The sequence below is a fragment of the Tachysurus fulvidraco genome, chromosome 23 (assembly GCF_022655615.1).
Source record: "Tachysurus fulvidraco isolate hzauxx_2018 chromosome 23, HZAU_PFXX_2.0, whole genome shotgun sequence".
Lineage (NCBI taxonomy): Eukaryota > Metazoa > Chordata > Actinopteri > Siluriformes > Bagridae > Tachysurus > Tachysurus fulvidraco.
The window spans coordinates 13,820,172-13,842,621 of record NC_062540.1 but is presented as its reverse complement, the minus strand read 5'-3'; the positions used below and the strand labels follow the sequence as shown (position 1 = coordinate 13,842,621).

General features: G+C 36.9%; 1 protein-coding gene across 5 annotated transcripts; it reads right to left on the bottom strand.

The window, feature by feature from the left end:
- Positions 1-6,552: 6,552 nt before the first annotated feature.
- On the bottom strand, positions 6,553-22,024 carry klhl17 (kelch-like family member 17). Of its 5 annotated transcripts, none has more exons than XM_027170441.2 (13): positions 21,793-22,024; positions 17,826-17,892; positions 16,441-16,699; positions 15,528-15,649; positions 14,910-15,131; positions 12,613-12,729; positions 12,257-12,470; positions 12,022-12,166; positions 11,700-11,867; positions 9,838-9,926; positions 9,529-9,602; positions 8,949-9,130; positions 6,553-8,448 (listed from the first exon to the last, which is right to left on the bottom strand). In XM_027170441.2, exons 3-13 carry the CDS (start codon positions 16,652-16,654, stop codon positions 8,220-8,222), a joined length of 1,776 nt encoding a protein of 591 aa, XP_027026242.1. In that variant the 5' UTR covers positions 16,655-16,699; positions 17,826-17,892; positions 21,793-22,024; the 3' UTR covers positions 6,553-8,219. The 5 variants fall into 5 exon arrangements, with proteins under 5 accessions (XP_027026242.1, XP_027026243.1, XP_027026241.1 ...); XM_027170442.2 differs by lacking the exon at positions 21,793-22,024 and adding an exon at positions 20,967-21,767; XM_027170440.2 differs by lacking the exon at positions 17,826-17,892.
- Positions 22,025-22,450: the final 426 nt, after the last annotated feature.

The window sequence follows — 22,450 nt, the reverse complement described above, 5'->3', positions numbered from 1 at the left end:
CTCATTTCAGTGTTTGGAAGACCATCGTGAAAGAATGTGAAGGTCCGAATGGAGCCTGATGGCGTCAATCAAGACACTGGCATGTCTGAACATGACCACAGAGTATACAATATCTAATGCCAGGAGAAGCTACTATTTTTACACATGCTGACCCTTATTTATTTATTTGTTTGTTTGTTTGTTTATTAATTTTTCATTAGCTCTACAAAGCTTAAAAAACTTCCATAAACAGGGCTAAGAACACATTTCATGTCATTTCTTTTAAATCTTTTTTTTTGAACAAAATAATATTTCCATGCACATGTATTTTATATATATTTTTTGCATGTGAATATACAGTATATCTATGATATATGATTTAATATACAAAATATGTTTTTTATTTTATTAACTTCAAATGAAAGGTCTGGTGAGGGGATGACAGTTTACTGCTGTCATAACATTAAACTGTTAATATTAATAGATCAAATTTATTACTGGCAATCTCACTTTAGTATAAGAGGAAAAGAGTGTTAGAGGAAAATAATCCATTTTGGAGTTATCAACACCCTGTTGTTGATTATTTCCCTATAACAACATGAACCAAAGTGTGTTATTTGAGGAGAGAGATCTTTATTCATCCCACATACAGTATGAGAAATTCAAGAGGACTAATGTCAAAGAAAAATCTATTCATCAAAAAATGATAAGATAAATAGAAATAATTAAAATAATAAAAACATTAAAGTAATTGAGTGTGTATGTACATATGCTAAAGTGCTAAAGTTACATGTTAAATAATTATATTACTAACTCAATAACAGCATGAATAAACATTTAAAAGCATTTATAAATATTAATTTGCTAATATAAATTGTAGAATTCTCAACAGTCTGTTCTGCATTAAATCAGCAGGTCATGTGACAGTAATTTATCATAAAATAGACATGATGAATATATGTCTAAAGATGTCTCATGCTTGCCTGCTCAGTCGACACAATTAACTGTTTACTTTCACTCTGTTTTGGTTTTTGGCAGTTTTCTGTCCATAAAACAGTCAACTCCTACAGTCCAGGATCCCTAACGTATCCCTAGGTTGGTGTGTGCCACTGTTTAAGGAAGGTGTTGCTGAGAATTCCCTCTGCCTTATTTGTTTAAACGTCTGGTCGGGTTTAAAGCCTGTGTGTTTGCTCAGGGGACAGATATCATCTATACAAATTACAGGTGAAATCAGCCCTCATGCTGTCAGTTAAATGGAGGATTGTGCAGTCAGGTCCTTATGTGTTTGTGTTGCTGATCTCTATCTCTTTAAAGTACCAACATCAACATCACACACAGGCTAAGAAACCTCTTTGTTCAGACCCACCAGTGTTGGGAAAAAATACATAAACTTTGACGGTTGTTTTGAATGTTTGTTGAAAATGTTCTCAGTTCTATGATGTGGGTGATTTCATGATCAGAGTGAGATTCTTGTCGTAAAGCTTTACAGTTTACATTTAGAAATATGGAAGCTTATGTCCCAAGTTTATTGGCATGTGCATGTATCCTGCATAGATTTAACTTGAATCCATTTAGCAGCATATGTCTGAAACGTTCATTTCTGTGAGTCATTCGTTTTATGTTATGCAAAGGGTAAATTTTTGTACCTTTTGTAACATTCACACAACCTTGTTAACCTGGCCCATGAAATATTTGGAATATTTTACACATCATATATGGAATTTGCATCATCTTTATTTATTTTTTGAACATCATGCACAAAATAAGAAGGGGAAAAAAAGGTTTTCTTTCATTATTTTTCTCTTTATTCTTAGTGATACTGTGATAATGACGAATAAAGTGTGTAGATAAGAAGCAATTTGCGAATGGTTTACTACATGTTTTCTTAGATTATATGTTTTAAAAGGTTGGATAATAAAGTTGACTTTTTAATATTTACAAGTGCTGAATGGCAGCACATTCGTAAAATCACAAGATTAACAAGGTTTATTTAGACGTTTTTATTGAACAGATGGTTTAAATGATAGCTTACTGAGAGTGGCAGGTTCAGGCTTGTCCTGTTTGTAAAATCTTTGTTTCGATACAAACCTCAAGCCTCAAAGCTACCGTAAGTGAGTGTGAGGAGTTGTTTTGTGGGTGGCAGGTGATCTAAACCAGCCGAACAAGGATATGCAAGTGTATCATATCCCAGCAGTCCTTTTAATCATAACCGTCTTCGCTCTGTCAGTGTCTGAAACACTGATAGTCATGTCATAGTGTAAACACGAAAAGTACGAAAGAAAGTAAGAAATAGATGGATGTTATAGAGAACAGTGTAGTGACTTCTTTTCTTGTGATTACAAGTGTTTTACATTTTAAGACTTAATGAGATAACAGTGATTGCTGGTAACTGTCACATATCTGTGTGGAACAAAGTGATATATTTGCCTGTGTCATAGTTTAGAGTAATGGAAAATTGGCTCACACACTCAAACACTCACTCACACACACACACACACACACACACACACACACACACACACACACACACACACACACACACACACACACACACACACACACACACACCTGCAGTCAGTGCACGTACTTTAGACGGAGAGGTGAGTCATGCAACACTTACTCAGAAATCTCAGTAAATCGGGAGCAATTCAGGAGCAAGACACGGCCTGGGAAATTTTACATGTGTAGTTTCTGGATGATCCTGGTATGTTGCAGAGTTTCGGCTTACTCCACAATGGATTTCACCAGTAGAGTTCAACATGTCATTATTGTCCCTCTGACATCAGCAAAACAGGAAAATAAGGTTTTTGTTTCAGTTCTGAAACGGGAAACACTGATTAACCAAAAAACCCTGACAGCGCTATAAAGTATCTAAAATCAATAAATAAGGAGTGCTTTATTTTTAAGTGACCCTGTTAGAAATGTTATCATAATAAGATTGTGAGGCCAATGATAAGTCTACCAGAGGTGTTAAGTATCGTCTGAGGTAGAATATTATTTACGGTGTGTAATTGTGTAATGGTGAGTAAACAGCTCACATGTCCTGTCAGATGCTAATTTATTAAATTACTGAGTTTTCAGCCATCTGACTTAATCATCATTAAAAGGCATTTGCCAGTCAATAGAGGTTTGGCCAGTGCAGATTTGTTTTCAGTATATCTTCACTGAGCAGAATCTATGAAATGCAAAGCAGTCAAATTAGTCACTCAGATAAGATATTTATTAATTTATTGTCACAAAAGCTGTGTTTTATATCCACGATATCCACGTCATTAAAAATTGTATTATTTTCTGTTTTATTAGCGGTAAAAGTAACAGAAGGAAATACGAACCCCAGTCAAATTACTCAACTCTTCAAGCTCCCACATCAAACAATAAAAAACGTACTTCCTGCATGTGACATGAACGTTTTTTTAATGAACCACGTTTCCCCTAAAGCAACTGAAAGCAAAAAATATGGTCTGTCATTAAAGAGAAAATATTTGTCACACTTTCTATGAAGGTTTTATAACAGTGTTGATAATAGGATATGAATCCTCAAAATCTGACAGTATTTCCAGTAGTAACAGAACAGGATTATATTTGTGTTTGTTCTGACACATTATTGTCTATCAAGACTATCTAACACTAATATTAAAGAAACATTTCTAAGAAACGTTTGTATGTTTACTTAACATTTATGAAAGGAATCTCCGGTGTCAGCACACTGTGACACTCAGTAACTCAGGAGTTCAGTAACATTTAAGACGTTCAAGAGAAGGAAAAAGAGGGTGGTGAGTGGACGTTTATTTGTAGCTGCTATAAAATAAGCAATAACGGGAAATAACTTGTGTCAGAGAAGCTCCATATCATTAAATGGAACTATAACCTCTGTATTTCTGGTATAGTGGTTTATTATGTTAAAGTACTGACATGGTCAAAAGTATATTATTGCTTATTTTACATATGGCATTATTGTCTTTATAATAGTGAGATGTTGTTAGAAAATCATCAGAAAAGAAATGTTTTTCTTTAGAATAGGAAAAATACAACATAAATGATATATTTCTTATATAATTGAATTTAATAAAAAACTCTTTTTTTTATTTGTTCTATACTATTTTTGTCAGTAATCTGCTCATGTGAAAAGTGTATTCACTAACGCACTTGTTTTAAATAACAAATCATGACATGTTTCATTGAACTGCTTTCTGAGAACAATATTTACAATACATCGTGTTAACAGTTTATTCTGAAATCTAACCGCTGTTGTAATCTTCTTGTGGAGAATACTTTATAATTCCTGTGGCATTATACATATCGCCTTTATAGAAAGCATGAAAGATTTTTTCACTTTCATTTGCCTTTTAGCATATTCTTAAGTATTTCAGAGTCACCAGTACACACACACACATTGATGGAATGGTCAGTGTTGACAGTAGTGAGGTGATCAATAGACTGGTGTGGTATTCACTTCAATGTTGTTTCAGAGTCAGTGGGGGTAGCCAGGGTGCTAACTTCACACCTTTGCCTCTTTTAGTGGTGCACATGGGACAAATCTTTGGCATCAGGTGTGCGAGAAAGAGCCTTTGGTGCCAAAGTTCTCACGCCACAAAAACACAACACAGACAATACATAAGTCTTCTAAGGGCTTTCTTTTCTTTTCTTTTTGAAGACAAACTCAAACAGCTGTCATTGATTAATTTGATTTTGTTCGCTCCAGAAGTTGATTCAATCAGACAGAAAAGATCAATAACAGTCAATCAAGGATATATCAATTATGCAAGGTTACTATACCAAATGTGTTGGTGGAAATGATTTCCATTTTCCAAAAGGTTTTCCTTTTTTCAGAGAACTGCTCCAAGCAAAAGTAACCTTTTCCACAGAAGTGTGGTTCATACGAAACAGGATAAGTATCATCTTTCAGACTAGAACATCAATATTTCCACTGTTTCAAAACACCAACAGCCTGTACAAACTAGTAAAGGAGTTTTCATAAACATGTTATTAACTTTCACTCTCTCAGTATAGTCTATGCTCCGTTCGAGATACAGCAGATATATGTATCATACTTCAAAAATCACTACTCATTCTAGCAGCTAGATAATTTGGTTATTTTTAAACCAAACCATTGATAACCAAACCCAAAAGGATGAAAATGATATTCTCTACATTTTCAAATTGTGCACATACGTTTTGCCTCTTGTTTTATTATCAAATATTTATATACACGATTTGATAAAAAAAAAAATTCTAAATTCGGATTTAAACTAAAGTAGTATAATATATATATATATATATATATATATATATATATATATATATATATATATATATATATATATAAACTAGGATAATATAAACCCCAATGGCCCTGACCAGGCTGTTAGGATGTTGTAAATGGAGTGTGTAACCTCAGTCCTGATAGGAGAATAGCTGATCGTCTAAACCAGATGTCTTGTAAACCTTTTTGGTAGACTTTTCTTTAGTAAATGAATAAATAAATCTGTAAATATTTGTGTGTTTGTATGTGTATGTGTACATTTCAGCATATATATCTTCAGCATATTCACTCATTCTGTCTGAATTAGTTAGTTAATTAGATAAAAAATAAAAAAAGTGCATATAGATTATATACACTTATATATAAAATCTATAATAATGAATGTAGGATGACTTCAACAATAAAACACACAATCATGATCTTAGACACTTGAACTCACAAGCAGTTTCTTTAGTAAAAAACACAAAAGCAACCATTCATTTCTCTTCATGACCTACAACCTACACTCAGCCAACAGGGGTTACTGCACCAGGACTTCCCATTATTCTCCAAACGTGAGCAGTTTCCGCAGAGTGAAGGTCCCGTGTTATTCCTATTAGACACACTGTCTGATAGTCTAAGAGTGTAAGAGCTCACAGGTGTGCATGCCGTGTAACTGAAGTCATGGAGGGTAAAGTGAGAATGCTCAGCTGTCTGCGTGGATCAGTCAGAGAGCAAGAGGACAAATTGATACTGCAGAGCACTAAACTGTTCCTGCAGATGGCCATGCAGCCTCGGTCACTACAATACAGATAATTCAATCATGTGTTTCTTTAAACTAACATCTCACCCTTATAACCATTTAGACTGGAACTAGACCTGTATCATTCGTGATGATGATTAAAGTGGGAATATGTCAATTTAATTAGCTTTGTCATGTATAGCAGTTTCAGGTCTGTCAACATGATCTCAGCTTCTAAATGTAATGTTTATCTAAGTAATGCCTAATAATAATTATATTTCTAGATTAATAATCAGATACAGAATTCAAAAAAGTTGTAAATAATAATAATAAATATAGATTTTATTTTGTCATTATTTTGCCATACATTTGTATTATGTAATTATTACTGAATAATTAATATTTTGTCTAAACCACAGTTATTATTTTATTATCATTTATTATTATTATTATTATTATTATTATTATTATTATTATTATTATTATTATTATTATTAATAGTAGTAGTGAACAGGCTTCAGACGAAAAAAAAAAACAAACAAAACATTTTTGTCCTAAATCAGCACATGCCAAATTAAACAAATCCACATTACATTTGAAAACAGCTTTATTTTTTGTGAACAGTAGTATATTGCTCCATCTGAGAATAGTGCAAAAAATAAGTAATAATTAAGTTTCCTTAATAAATAAAACAAAACATTATAAATAAACAACACAACACATTTAAAACAAAATGAACTGAAAAAAGTCATGTTTACATACACATTGCACGGTTGAATATGAATTTCCGTTTATGTAGTCTTTTCTTTTCCTCAGGGTTAGTTATCCTGGAAAAAATGCTCAAACCAGCATGGCACCGTCTCTGCCACAGAAATGGACAGAGAGCCTATATAGACTGAATTATCTCTCATAATCCCTGCATCTTCTAACTTAGCAAGGGTCTATCTTCTATCTTAGCACATCCTTCAAAAAGGAAAATAAAAAAAGTTGTAACTTCTTAGAAGTTATGCTACATTTATTAATCAAAGTGTATGTGACAATGAGTGAGGGTTTTATAATCCTGCATCCTCACTATCACAATTCTCCGTCGGTGTTCTCCTCTAATGTAGGATGCATTGGTAGTTGCTAATACCCATGACATCTTAGCAGCACACACACACACACACTCTCCCTCTCTCTCTTTCTCTCTTTCCCCAACCAGATTAAACCCGATGGTGTAAAAGAACCGAATGTACTGAAATGCAATATTTACACAAGACCGAATCCTATACAAGTGAAGGAAATAGGATTAAGTATCTGTAACCGACTAGAATTAATCAAAAGCGTTGGGTTTGTCTTTCTCAAGACAAACCTGTGAACACTACATGAAAATGAATGTGAGGTAATGTGAGGTTGCTGTAGGTCACATCTACTTTCAGTATGGCTATACCCTTTAATAGAGAATCCTGTCTCTACATCGTCCCTCTTTATTCATGGTATGATTGCAGAGTCATACACAGTAATTTATCAAGGCTTCAGATACATGGCTACATGACTATGAACTCAATATTTTTTACTACACAAAAAACCTTCAACATTCTCACTTCTCTGATATTTAAATCAGACATCATATCCCCCCCCCCCCCCAAGTGGTCCTTCTGCATAAAACATCTCTGAATTAGTGTCATGTGTTTTGTTTTTTTTACATTTAATAAAATAAATAAGAAAATATATTCAACATGTATTAGAATTCTCTGGTCAACATTTAGAGTATGTTTATATCATCCAGCACTGTATGAAGTCTCTCTGTTTGGGTGTGTCCATGCACAATGGTGAAATGTGGCAGCGTTGCACATCACTGCCACCTAGTGTGGCACAGCAGCACTACAATGTTTTATTCTGCCAAGACAAAATTTCAGTAAACATGCAAGGCAGAACCCAAGAACTACATTCCTAGGTGAAATCTTTCATTTTTATATATTATTGCAGTATCATTGTTTAAAAAAACAAATACATTACAGTATACATCATATACAAGTGGCTTAAAAATGGCAGAGAGTCTCTGCACTTTCAAGCATCGGGGTAGAAGGTGCAGGGTGAGGAAGGCAGAAGTTTGTGGGCTTTGCTTTTCATATTTAACTCAAACTGTTTTACCTCTCTTCACCTGTGCTATGGTCCATACATCGCTTCTCCCCCCACCAGAGCTCACACTGAGCAGTTGCGCCTCTTGGCCACACAGGGCAGGCCGCTAGAGCTCAGTCGGGTCTTCACCCTTTGTCAAAGACTGGTGGAGGAGACGGATAACGTGGGTGAGGATGGTGGAGGGAAGTTGAGCAGCTCCAGGACGGCCACTCCTACACTGCTACGGCGTGTGAACATGCACGACGCGGCCACCCACTTGTTGCTGCGTGGATTGTACTTCTCGATGGAGTTGAGGCTGGAGCTGCCATCATTTCCTCCAACAGCATAGAGCCAGCCGTCCATGGCCACCAGGTCATGAGTACTCCTGAAGAAGATGAGAAAATTTACGATATTTATATTATACATAATGTATTAGGCATTTTTGTTTAACGTGGCACAGTGGTTTAAATTGTGAATTTATATAAGCAGTGTGTAGATCAATGATAGAGCTTTCAAATGCGCTGTAGAATCATGCAAAGAGGACAGACACTGTGCAGGAATTAATCTCAAATTAAGTTGGGGAAATGATAAGTAGTGCTAGTTCTGCAATCTACAAAATGTCTCAGACCTTTGCTGAAAACAAACCTCTTGCTGATTGTCTAATCTGACCTGCTTGCTCTGCAATCAGAAACCCTTCATGATTAAATTAGCTGCTGATTAAATAATTAAATCAGATATTGTGACATTAGCTGCTATAGTTCAGTCTGACCTCTCTGGTCTTACATTGTCACCCTGTTCTTTCTTAAGTGATTTTTGAAGGAGCAATAAACCCAGTTTACATGTGCAGATATTTAACTGGAGATGTTCACTGACGTAGTTGCTTACCTCCGGATGTTCATCGGAGCCACTCCTTCCCATGTGTTGGTTTTAGGGTTATACCGCTCTACTGAGTTCAGGCAGCTTGTTCCATCATTGCCTCCAGCAACATAAAGCATTCCCTCCAATACAGCAACGCCAGCACTGCTCCTCCGGCTTAGCATGTTGGCTATGGCAGTCCATGCATTACTCTAAGAAAAGAATAATAACAATGCAACTATAAGTGGCTTTGGGGTAATACCATAAAGAGTCTGTTAAAGAAGCAATGAGGACTGCTGTCTATGAGGACTTTCCCAACGCACTAAGTAAATCTACATGTGAACGTGACCAGTTCTCAGCATCTCTGCTCGGATTGGGGAGTAGAGCTCATTTCCTGGCCAGAAACATATAAATAAAAGTCAAAGTAGCTTGCTAGATCCATTGTTTAATATTACCTATGATTTGAACAAACCCTTGGAAAATTAAAACATAATGCTTTCGAAATCTTAACCCTGAAATCTTGTCTAAATTTTGAAATACATTTTTTTATGATCGCAGAATAGCTTTTTATAAAGTTATAATAACTTTTTGCTAAAACAAAATTAAGTACCTGTGGATCATATTTCTCTACTGTGGCTAGGTGTGAGGAGCTATCATATCCACCAACTGCATACAGACTGCCATCTGAAAACATAGCCAGGTATACATTTGTTAATGGGAGTTAAAAAGGTAACATTGTTTTATGCTCTAGCAGCCACTTCTGGAAAAATAAAACGTCAAAATTGCAGGTCTTGTTTTGCAAAATGAATTAGTCATATTTTGCAGGAACTCTGATGATTGAGAGTGTTGTCATTTACAACCATAAGCATTAAATTATTCTGTGGTAGTTACACAGAGAGGATTCCAACGAAAAGTTCACCTAGTGTAGCCACTCTCACATATCTTCTCCTGGTACTCATGGCAGCAGTGGAGGTCCAGGTGCCAGTTAGTGGGTCATACCTCTCTGCACTAGAGGATAGAAGAAGAAAAGCTGGATATTAGTGGATACTGCAAAGGAAAACATCCATTCAGTACTTAGTCCCCTTTTGCTGTTATAATAAACTTCTTATTAACACTCTTAGGTGAAGGCTTTCCACTAGATTTTGGAACATTGCTTTGGAGGATGGATGGATGGACAGACAGACAGTTTGATAAACAAATATATACATAAAGTAGACAGACAAACAGACAGATAGATTAACTGCCAGTGTGGGGTGTTGATATTCTTTTATGCAATTTCATCTAGATTTTCAACTAGATTTGTAAAGTTCGTCGCGACAAACTTTGATGTTGGCTTTGACGGTGCAAGTATTCGCAAAGGCAGGTGCATTTTGGAGGCGAGTGGACAGAAAGATTGTGAAATGTCTACTGGACCGCTAGGGTGCCAAAACTTTTGGAGTTGAGCGGACATGAGAATGGGACGTGATCCGAATACCCGTGGGGCAGTTCCCCTCATTGTGCTGAGTGTTTTGATATGTCACATGTCCATGTTGTGCAAATTTTTAATTTCGCTTGTTTTGGGGGCGGGGCTACACGTGACGTCACGTGACGTGACCAGAATACCCGTAGGGCTGTTCCCCTCAATGTGCTGAGTGTTTTGATATGTCACATGTCCACGTTGTGCACATTTTTGATTTCGGTTGTTTTGGGGGCGGGGCTACACGTGACGTCACTTGACGTGACCAGAATACCCGTGGGGCAGTTCCCCTCAATGTGCTGAGTGTTTTGATATGTCACATGTCCATGTTGTGCAAATTTTTAATTTCGCTTGTTTTGGGGGCGGGGCTACACGTGACGTCACGTGACGTGACCAGAATACCCGTAGGGCTGTTCCCTTCAATGTGCTGAGTGTTTTGATATGTCACATGTCCATGTTGTGCACATTTTTGATTTCGGTTGTTTTGGGGGCGGGGCTACACGTGACGTCACTTGACGTGACCAGAATACCCGTGGGGCAGTTCCCCTCAATGTGCTGAGTGTTTTGATATGTCACATGTCCATGTTGTGCAAATTTTTGATTTCGCTTGTTTTGGGAGCGGGGCTACACGTGACGTCACGTGACGTGACCAGAATACCCGTGGGGCAGTTCCCCTCATTGTGCTAAGTGTTTTGATATGTCACATGTCCATGTTGTGCAATTTTTTAATTTTGCTTGTTTTTTGGGCGGGGCTACATGTGACATCACGTGACGTGACCAGAATACCCGTGGGGCAGTTCAACTCATTGTGCTGAGTGTTTTCATATGCCACATGTCCATGTTGTGCAAATTTTTGATTTCGCTTGTTTTGGGGGCGGGGCTACACGTGACGTGTGAAGTGGCTACTGAGGGTTTGGACATTTCATGTCAATACTGCAGTCATTATGGGATTCTACTTATTATACTGCATAGAACAGTACATGCAATTCTTAATGTTGGATGTATTGTGTGTGTGAGAGCTTAGAAGACTTTTCGGAATTCCCTATTCAAGTCTATGGGATGTTCAATCGTTGACTACGGGAAAACCGAAAATTCCGTCGGAACTCCGGAAGAAAATTTTTTTTAAATAAATTTTTGTCTAATAATAATAATAATAATAATAATAATAATAATAATAATAATAATAATAAGCTTATAACAGAAATCAGAATGTTGGCTTCTACAAAGCCAACATAATAAAATATTGACAATCCTAGAAAAGGAGGTTCGTTTATGTGGTTTATTACCAACTGCCTTTCTTTCTAAACCCATGAGGATATTTTTACCTGTTAAGACAGGATGCACCATCATAGCCTCCAGCTGCATAGAGTAAACCATGAAGCACTGCCACACCCAGACAGCTCCTCCTGGTTCCCATAGATACCTCTGGTTGCCAGCCATTCGTGACAGGATCATATGACTCAACAGTGGCCAAGTCAGATGTGCCGTCATACCTGGCGTCAAGAAATTGAAGGTTAAATTGTAACTTGACATTCATTGACTTGTCTAAATCTCATAAAAAGCCAATGTGCTAACACATGCTCAAGTAGATGTATGCCAAGAATAACAAAGAAAGTGCATCAGAGACAGAGATAAGAAGCTTGTTACCCGCCTACAGCATACAGCTTATTCCCAATAGCAGCAACTCCAACTCGGGCCCGTCGTGTAGACATAGACGCCACCATGTGCCAGCGGTCTGTCCTGGTGTCGTAGGCCTCACAGTCTCCATGTATGGCAAAGAGACTTCCACCACCTGAGAAGGATCACAATGGATTGCTTAATTGACATCAACTAGAAGACAGCTTCATGTAAAAATACTTAAATTGTAACTTGATGTACTGACCCACAGCAAACAGCACAGGGCTGGCACCCTCACAGCGACGGGGCCGAGTGCGACAATTACTCAGCACACCCCTCTGCTCGGGCATCAGATGATACTTAAGTGCTTCTATCAAAAGATCTTTACACTCCGAGTGGTGGCGCACCAGCAGCTCAGTGTCCACGTTACTCATTAGGAAATCCCGCGTCAACAACGGCAGACGCACACACTTCATCAGCTGGAGGAGATTGTGGCAGACAGGGTATTAGCGGGAGAAAGGCAGAGAAGGGATAATCAAGTAATTTAAGGTAGTTTATATATGTACTTAGATATATTGATAATCTTTATAATGTACTGTTAAATAACAGGAATTCACTCACCCTGGGTACATGTTGTCTTCGCCCATCAATATCGTGCTTAACCCAGCTCAATACGGCCCTGTACACTTCCTCTTCTGATGGAACATTTAAATTGTCACTAGAGATAAGGTCCAGCACCTGTAGTGCACACATAACACAGCAATATAAAAAAAATTTCAGTTTATCCTGTTTGGCACATGTATATACACATACGTATTCTGATCATGGAAAATCTCTGGATCTACATGAATCAGTTAATAACTTAATCACTTTCAAAATACATGACAAACATCTTTACAATAGCTAATTTTCAGTTTCAAATATTTTAATCTGATAGACATTCATTCAGCAGTTATTTATAATAGCTAATTACACACAATTTACACTGAGCTATTAAGTCTATAGTGTTTTATGCAGTGATGTAAAAATAAAAAAAGCAAGGATTTGAACATTGTTTCTGATATGTTTTTCACCTTTAAAAGCAAAACCACACCTCGTATTTTTTATTATTTCTCCACAGGTGAAAACATTACACTCTCTTACACAGACCTTTACCATACAGGCAAGGTCAGGGGTAAAAGACAGTGGACACACTGATTACACCATTTACAGTCCTGGTCATAAAAGCATACAGGTGTTTTTGTGCTTTTCTGTATGAATGTACATGTGTCTGTTGGTGGAAGTGAAATAGTTGCGGGTTTCCCTGGTCTTAAACTTTAATTCTCGGCACAGGTCACAGCTGAGTAGGCGCAAGGATAAATTGCATACTGCTGCAGTGACACAAACCACCAACACCTGCTGTGAAAAACACAGAGAACACAGAGAGCAAGACAGAGAGGGGGGGACCCAAGCGCAAAGCCCTTTTCATCAGCTACTGTCAGTCATGAAACAACACGTTTAAAAAGGATTTGAGGAACACAGCCTTTCAGTGTCAGAGTGACAGACCTCAATGAAGCGAAAGAACCAGAAGTCAGATTATCCAGAAAAGAGCTATTACTTAAAAGAGAAAACATCAACAACAGACAAATGTTGCGCAATGGAGATTAAGAGGAACAGGCAGATCATTTCAAATAATGCTGAAAAAACATTCATGACATCTGAAAGACAGCAAGCAGGATTTGTGTCTAGGCTCAATCAGGGATGACTGGCAGAGATCTGAAATTCTCATTCATATCATTGCATTATATTGCTCGCTTCCTATACTCCATCTGGGGACAAAAGGAAAGGAACAGTACAGAAAATGTATTTTACAATAGACCCTTCCTTGCTCACTGAAGCATCCCTTTAATATGGATTACTTATTACTGACTTGTTGCTGTACATCCGTACAACCAGTCACATAACAGATCTGGGTATTAATACAACACAAAGCAATTACGGAAATGTACGGACATTGCTGTTGAAATGTTTTTGATAATGTGCTGTGAATAAGTGCTTCTTGTTACTTAATGCTATCAATATGTATTAGGTCATTCTTGTCAGGTAAGAGAATTTATACCACATCTTTGCATCACATCCTACAATAACAAGGGAGCTTGTGTATCCTCTCTTGGACAGCCTCCTCTCTCCTCACTTCCTCCTGGTCTATTTAAAGACGTGATGCATCCCTAATGAGGGCACACTTCAATCGATGTTAGGGTCATTAGATGAAAAGATTTAGGAATGAGACTTTGATTAGTGTAGGAACTAGGGCCTGAGACCCATTTAACTCTAAAATTAATTTCATGAAGCATCACTAAAATGTATTGTATTTAAATGTATGCAGTAATATTTTGTTTTATTTATTATGTTGAGGGGATTTCTGAAATTTCTTTCTAAAAATATAAGAAACCAGGTGGTTTTGAATTCTAGGAACATACACCACTATGAACAAAAAAATAAATAAATAAATAAATAAATAAATAAATAAATAAATAAATAAATAAATTAAAAAAAAAAACGGAGACCCAGTGTTTATGTTTCATGGATCACTGGCTTATGTGCTGCTGTGCCAAGTCACCCTAATCCTTGCAGTCATTCTCGAAGATATACTTTTGGGATATCAATATGGTGTAGATCAATGATAGAGCTTTCAAATGAGCTGTAGAATTCTGCAGAGAGGACAGACACTGTGCAGGAATTAATCTTAACTTAAATTGGGCAAATGATAAATGTGATTATCAACAATTGTATTTGTTCATTAACAAAAATCTGGTGACCAAAAGTTAAACACTAAAAAGAAGCAGCTAATGCATGTTAACTGTAGGATTGAGTCAAAGTTGCTGAACTCCTGAACAACAAATTTTCTTTCAAATCTCATTCTACCACTGCGTCCTCACCTGTTTGAGAGGCAGCAACATGAACTCCTCGGTCTTGGACACCTCCACAAAATGCTGCAGGACATATTTGTGAGCAGACTTGAGCAGGTCACTGCAGGAGTGTGTGTCAGCAAAGCCACGGATTCCCAGGCAGTTAGAGGGGTCCAGCTGACCGAGAAGGAACTTGCAGCAGGCATCTCTTACTCCGTTCAGCTGCAGGAGGCTGGCCGCCGGGAGCAGCGTCTTCACACACCAGACAGACAACCAAAACCATGGAAGCTTAGCCTTAGTCAAGACGTACTGTACAATACAATCTTTTTGATTATTTTGATCCATGTCCAGACTTGGTATTAATATCCGTCTCTGGTCTCGTAGTCTATTACAAGAGGATCGCTGAGTAGGACAAAGGTCTTGAATGTATTTTCAATGACCACTTGTGATTCCCGATGTAATTTTCAATTTAAAAAAAAAAAAAAAATCATTTCACTGCATATTGTACTGTGTACAGTTATGCATACAATACAATTTTAATTTGTATATGATCTCAGACTTTTGGACTGCATTGTATATCACAATATTGAGAATAAGATCAAGTATCATGTGATATGATATTTCTGCCAAGACACCCTTAAGTTGTACCTGCACATTTCCTTCTCCCACTACTATCTCAGCAGTGTAGGCATACTGAACCAACTGCTCCAGTGCCTGTGGATCAATGTCATGCAGTGTAACGTGCGTCTGACGGCTCTCCGACATCTCATCTACACACACACACACACACACACACACACACACACACACACACACACACAATTTGATATAGCAGATTTGATATAAAAGAAAGGTCGGGTTAATGGGGGGATGGTGGTTAGAAAGCATGTTAATAACAAAGCCTGGATTAAATTAAGACACTTAAACAAAATAAAAGTGTTTGTCAAACCAGGCTACTGAGTCGAAGATGTGTTTCTTTGACATTTACTATTTCCCCTTGTCTCCAGCTAGTATTTTCACCTACTGTATAAGCTCTTCTTCTCATTGAGGGGTGCTTATACACTTTGGTTTAAATGAACTGCCCAGAGGTTTGAGATGAAGTCAGACGTGTGTTGGTGTGTGGTAAGATCAGAACAGTAACACTAAACTACTTTCCACTCTGTCCTTAGATATAACATCACACTGTAGCCAGAGAGGCAGTGGGATTGACAAATAAGAAAAAACAAGACCCCTGCTGACCTAAGACCGGAAAGGGAAAAGAATACACATGGAAAATGTAGGCCAGTGGGGAAAGGAGGTAAAACAGGAAGTGATTCAAAGGGAACAAGTAGGCTGAACAAAGTTAGCTTGCATAGTACTTGCTTTAATGTCAGAAACGGTTTCAAAAATCCTTTTAAGTTTAAGTATGAATGCAAGTGTGATTGTATTAGATAGGCACATTCACACAGATGGTACAGAATACAACATAATGTAAAGGACTAAGAAAAAAATAGTTATTTTAAGTAGTTCTTACTTTCTGTTTTGCTTTTGATGAGATGATATACACTGTAAGATCACCTACTAGTAAACATGGCATGGAAGTAGGGGCTGCAGGACGCCAGCACCACTTTGTGAGCCTTGATCTCCTTGTTGGCCACATGTAGCACGATGTCGCAGAGCAGTCCGCGTTGCCGCATCCTGTTCATGGACACAAAGGAGTCGTGGTAGTGGCGTTTGGAATTATGCGAGATGCTGTGGCCGTCGCGATTTACCAGTTGCATGCCTCCCTCCATCATGCTGCGATCTGAGGCCTGCTGTTGCCTGAGCCTCAGTCCCAGCAGCTGTATAGGGGAAAAAAAGCTCCTGATTGACCATTGTTCTCTGCGTATTTGCTCACTTCACAATGTATAAAGAAAAATGCTGTTTTTCTAACAAGAAAGAATACCAGTGAACGTACACAAATAAGTACTGATTCATCATTAATTTATATCAATTTATAAAACACTGAGAGAAGGACAACTGCAAGATCAATCTCATTTTGTTTGATTTAGTTCTTAATGAGAAATCTAAATTTCTCCAGTAGACAGTGATGAATGTTACGTTAGAGGACCACAAGCACAGTATGAGCCTTTGACCACTACCTAAATATCAAAACTTTATAGGGTTGCCCCAGAATAATTCTGAGCAGAGTTAACCTGTGGGAAAAAATACCTTTAGCTAATCTATGAAAGCTTGAATAAGAACTGTGTGCATTTTTATGGCCATTGTCTGATTTATGTAAATTTAAAATTTCCTTTTGTCTCCTTCAAAAGATTAGAGAATAATTCTAATGTGACATGCACACACAGCAACTTGCAGCAACAAAGCGACTGAAGATTCATTTTCATTGAGAATAGGCAACTTCTGGCAAAATGAGCAACCACACTATTTGCCATCATTTGAATTGAAAATACACACACTCCCGCTTCAGTATGCTGGAGTCTACATAGTACAGTGACTAGATAAAGAACCTTAAGAATACTTCATAACAATTCCTAAGTAATTTACGAATGCCTCCTAAGATTTTAATCCGGGTGGCAAGAAACCGATTTTTTCCCTCAGAAACTGATTCTTTTTATTTGTTACTAGTATAAGTACAGAAGAAAATATGTTGACTGTGCAGCTAAAGATGATAACGATGCCAATAAGTGATAAGCCAATACGTTGAGAAGTGCACTTTGATGTCATGACAGTTCTTGCTAATGCAACTCCACAATCTGTTTGAGAAATCTTTCATTCTCTAAGCAACAGGAAGTGGTTCCCTACTGCCACCTTTCAGCTGCCTACAAGCAGACATTTATGTACTGTAAATGGGCTCATCAGAGCCGATGCAGTAGCCAAGTGACTTAATAAATAATGAGCACTTCATACTTTAAATGATGGCTAATTATGACTGCTGTATATCCTTGGAAAACATCAAAAACTTACGCAAAAGCCTTCTTGTCTGAAACTGTTTGCTCGACATGCACTGTGGAATAAAACAATCCTGGAAAGACTGATGATAAAAAGGTGATAAAAAGCAGCATTTCAGAAAACTAATAACATCAGAAATGAAGCAATGCTTCCAAAAAATGCAGACTTTGTATATGCATTTAATGACTCTTGACCAGATTTTTCTCAAGTAATATCTAATACAACAAACACAACAGATTCCTAAAATGTTAATGAGAAACAACATTTAAAGTAAAAGGAAAAAGAAAAAACAGCAACAGGCGGCAATAAAGGTTGTATATAAGCGTCACAAGCTACAGGAAGTTAAGGCTTACTTTAAAGTTTTAGAATATAATATTAGGACTTATTAACTCTTTCAAGGACTCCGTCCAGGGTGTATCCTGCCTCGATGCCCGATGACGCCTGGGATAGGCACAGGCTCCCCTTGACCCGAGAAGTTCGGATAAGCGGTAGAAAATGAATGAATGAATGAACTCTTTCAAGGGTAAAATCCCTGCATGCTGTTGACTGAACTGGAAGACATTTATAAAACATACACAGACTCTTTAAACACTCCAGGTCCACTCTGGTCAGAAAGTGTCAGAAATGTTTATACAAACTTCCAGAATGCAAAAGCTGCTATGATGTGCTTTGTGTGAGAATCCAGTGTATTATCTGACACTCAATGAGCCTTATAATATAAGTGTATATAAATATAAATCTACAGGTAAAGCTTGTAAAGTTTAAATGTAACCTTTATTATATCTATGGTTTCAAAAAAACATAAGTTATTCCCAATATGACAATGAAATTGAGCTCACTAGTTTCTTCATTTTAAGCTTTTGTTTGTCATTTTCCTTTAGCCCCACCCCTAGGTGAAACAGCCCCACCCCTTTCCCTAAGGTACTCCATGAAGTATACATGATATTAATGGTAACGTACTGAAGTATTTACAGGACTACTTTCAAACTTTCAGGACTTATATTGCAAACTGTGTTTGTTGTGTTTTCTATTTGTGGACATATAAATTCAAATGAGATTGTGTATTACAGTTTAGAATTTCATTTACACAAACGTCCAAATTTCAAATGGACTCTCAATTGCATCAAAACCTGTCAATACTATGGGGTGTGTTTGTGTTCAGTCGTAGTCGACATACAAGAAGGAAAATGTGCTGAAAAGACAATTGACTTCCCTGTTGTCTGAATGAAGAATAGTCAGGATATATATTTTAATCTCTTGTCATTGATTCAAAAACAATGGTTTGTTTACTATATAGTTACATGCATGCAGAATATATTTAGTGTAAATTTAAATTAAAGTCATAATACAATGTGTTTGTTTTGTTTGAGGGACACTAGTAAGACCAAATAAAACATAAAGAACAAGTGGGGTCAATATCATTATAAATCTAACCAAATCTTTCTTTACAGTTTCTATACATTAGTGCAGTGCCAAAATAAATTAAACAATGTATCAGGAAAAGAACAAGTCAAATGAATATACTTTTAAACTCAACAAAAAAATTATTTACAGACAAGCATCTTTGTAAAATGAATTTCCTTACCAATAAATATTTGTATAGAGTCCAGTCCTTCACAAGGCTTTTCCAGTAAACTATACAATTTGGAATGGAGACAATATCATTTTGAAATAAGGAACAAAGTTTTATTAATATGAATTACTCCAGGGGGGAAACAAAGTTATCCAAATTAGGAACCAATAAACCCGAAACAGAAGCATATTTTCTGTCTTGGCCATTAAAATGCAGTCAACTGTGTGTGAGTTCACTTCCAAATGCAATCAAGCCTCACAGTATACTCACAAACAAACAATGATTGACAGTTTTCTATGCAAGGCATCAGAAATGCAAATGTTTAGGAAATTATGATTCAGTTTGAATTTTGTCAGGATCCATATGTGACGCTGAGGAAATGAAATAGCAAACAGGGTAATTACTATTATTATTTTGATATAACAGGGTCATAACCTGTAATAGTACCAACAACTTCTAAGACTTCATAAATATTTTGCTTTTCCATTCAAAATATGGCAGAGGTTGTATGTATGTGTAAATGAAATATGCAAACTGTAATACATAATTAATTTCTTATTATGTCACAATGTATGTGTCCATTAATAAAAACGCAACCACAAACACATTATGCAATTAAATTACATATTCTGAAATAATAATTAAAAAAAAACAAAACCTCTGTATATGAAGCAACATTTCTTGTAACATATTTTCACTGACATTTCAATTCTGTACAATTCACATTACAAACAACAGAGGGCACTAACATAATAAACTGCACCTTTAATGCATTATCACATAGATTACAATGAGAAAACTGTGGATTAATGGTGGGAAAGAGCAAACAGGTGAAAGAAAGGCAGGTGCATGAAAGAATTACATGGATTTTCACTTATAATAGTTTAATCAGTCATGTGATTGAGGTTCGATAGAGGTGTTAATGAAGATTCCAACATCCGTCCCTTAAAAAACAGAGCATCGCTGGGACTAAGTGAAGAAGAGAGAAAAGAACATGGAACAAGAATGGTGCTGAGTTGCTGAATGATCTCTACATCTTATTCTGTTCTTCCTAACACACCCTTTTAATGAACAAAGAGCTACAGCAAACAAACCTACCTTTTTACAGTTATACTTGTTATAGGTGGCAAGTAACATCTGCTTGTGCAAGTGTTATTGCTGCATTTCCACCTTCTAAGACAGTGTAATAAAATGCTTTACTCTGAAAGCCCACCATCATCCAATCCATCTCAATCTCCAACCCCACCCGGTCCCCCCTGTGTGTAGACAAACTGGTTACCATGGCAATACCCCATCCCTTTAGACACCACCATCCATCTGTCTGACTCAGCATACTGAGTCACATCACAATAACAGATGCTATGACTAAATGCAGCTTTGCATCTTTCCCTGGCCTGATCAGAACAGCTGTCCCTTCAGTTTATAGCCTTTAGTGCATATAGTGCATATGGCTCAGAAATCTCCATGCTCTGTAAAATGATGAGCATCATCTCGTCACTTCATGCCCTTCCTACCCCATCATCCCCCCCACACCCCCCTCTGATTTACACACAGGATCCCCAGGGGAAACACTGCTTTCTTACCTGTAACGACAGACACCTGCCTCCTAGAGCCGCTCCTCTAATAATTCTAGAAACGTATCAGACTCAACCCAATCAACTGAGCCGTGCAGTGCGCGTGAAACATGCGTACAGACCTCTAGTCTAGTTTGCGCTTTTGTATGTTGTTGACGTAAATGCAGCCGCACGAGTGCTGCGCGATGACGTTATAATTTAAGGTAGCACGGCGAAACATTAGTGCACATAGATCATTTAGAGTTATACTGACGTCGTCGATTTACAAACATGTATGGTCTGACTACACCTGCGCCAAATATATAAAATACCTAATTAAATATTAGTGAGGAAATCAATGCTATGTATGTTAAGTTCGGTATATCTTACATTAGATAATCAGTCCACCTTAAAACTTTATTGCATTTGAAATTGTCTTGGGTCTTTAAACCCAAACAGATTTTTTTTTGTTGGTTTAAATCTTTTAATGTGCACATTTAAAGATTAATGTTGTCGCCCATACGTTTAATACGGTTGTATATTTTGTTGCATATCTAATAAACGATATGTAGCAATAAGCTAGCACCTAGCCATGATATGGACCAAGCACCAGTATACCGGTAGCAGCTTTATTTAATACAGTTAGCATCGCGGCTAGCTGTGACTTCTGTTCCTGAGGTAAACTGTCAAACCCTGAACAAAGGCGTTGACAGAAAAGCGGTTGCTTATTAGATCAGACTCCAGGCAGTCAGGTTTACTTCAGCTTCATCAAACCAAAAATAAGCTTTACTTGTACACGAGCTGTGCTGACATGTAAAATTATAACGTTAATTAAACCCCTCGAGCAGAAACTCACCTGACGACGTCGTCTGTGTCTGATTGACAGCGCCTGCTTCTTTCTGTGAAAAGCTCTCTCCAGTTTTAACAGAAACCGAAATGATATTGGGTCGAAGCAATGTTTTCCCCCTCAGCTAAAACTGTCCACGAAACGAGAAAATAAATAAATGAATAAATAAACGGACACGAGTGTAATTACATATAGCATCCAAACATAGACCTCACACCACGGGTTGCCAGATCCGCGTGAGAAATACACCTTTCTTGGATAACATGTTATATTGGGTTTGTAGATAACATTTAAAAACATAGACAACCTAATAATTAAAACGAATCACTTTAAAAGTAATTAATTCCGTATTGCATAAGATTATTAGAATATACATGATATAAATATAAATATGTATTATATATATAAAACACGAAACAGATAGTTTTTATTTATTTATTTATTTATTGATTCAAATTGTAATCATTGGACAAATAACAGAGATTATAGTATGTAATTGAACATTATGTACTTCTGTGTTTATGTTTTGCAACATATTGGGGGAAGTAAAATTTGTTTTATTTATTAATACATGAGCATTAATTATCTATAAAAGGTAACGTTTGTTTTGTTGTCATAAGGATATTATCACAATAGGGGTAGTACCAAAGATGCAGGACATTTTTCA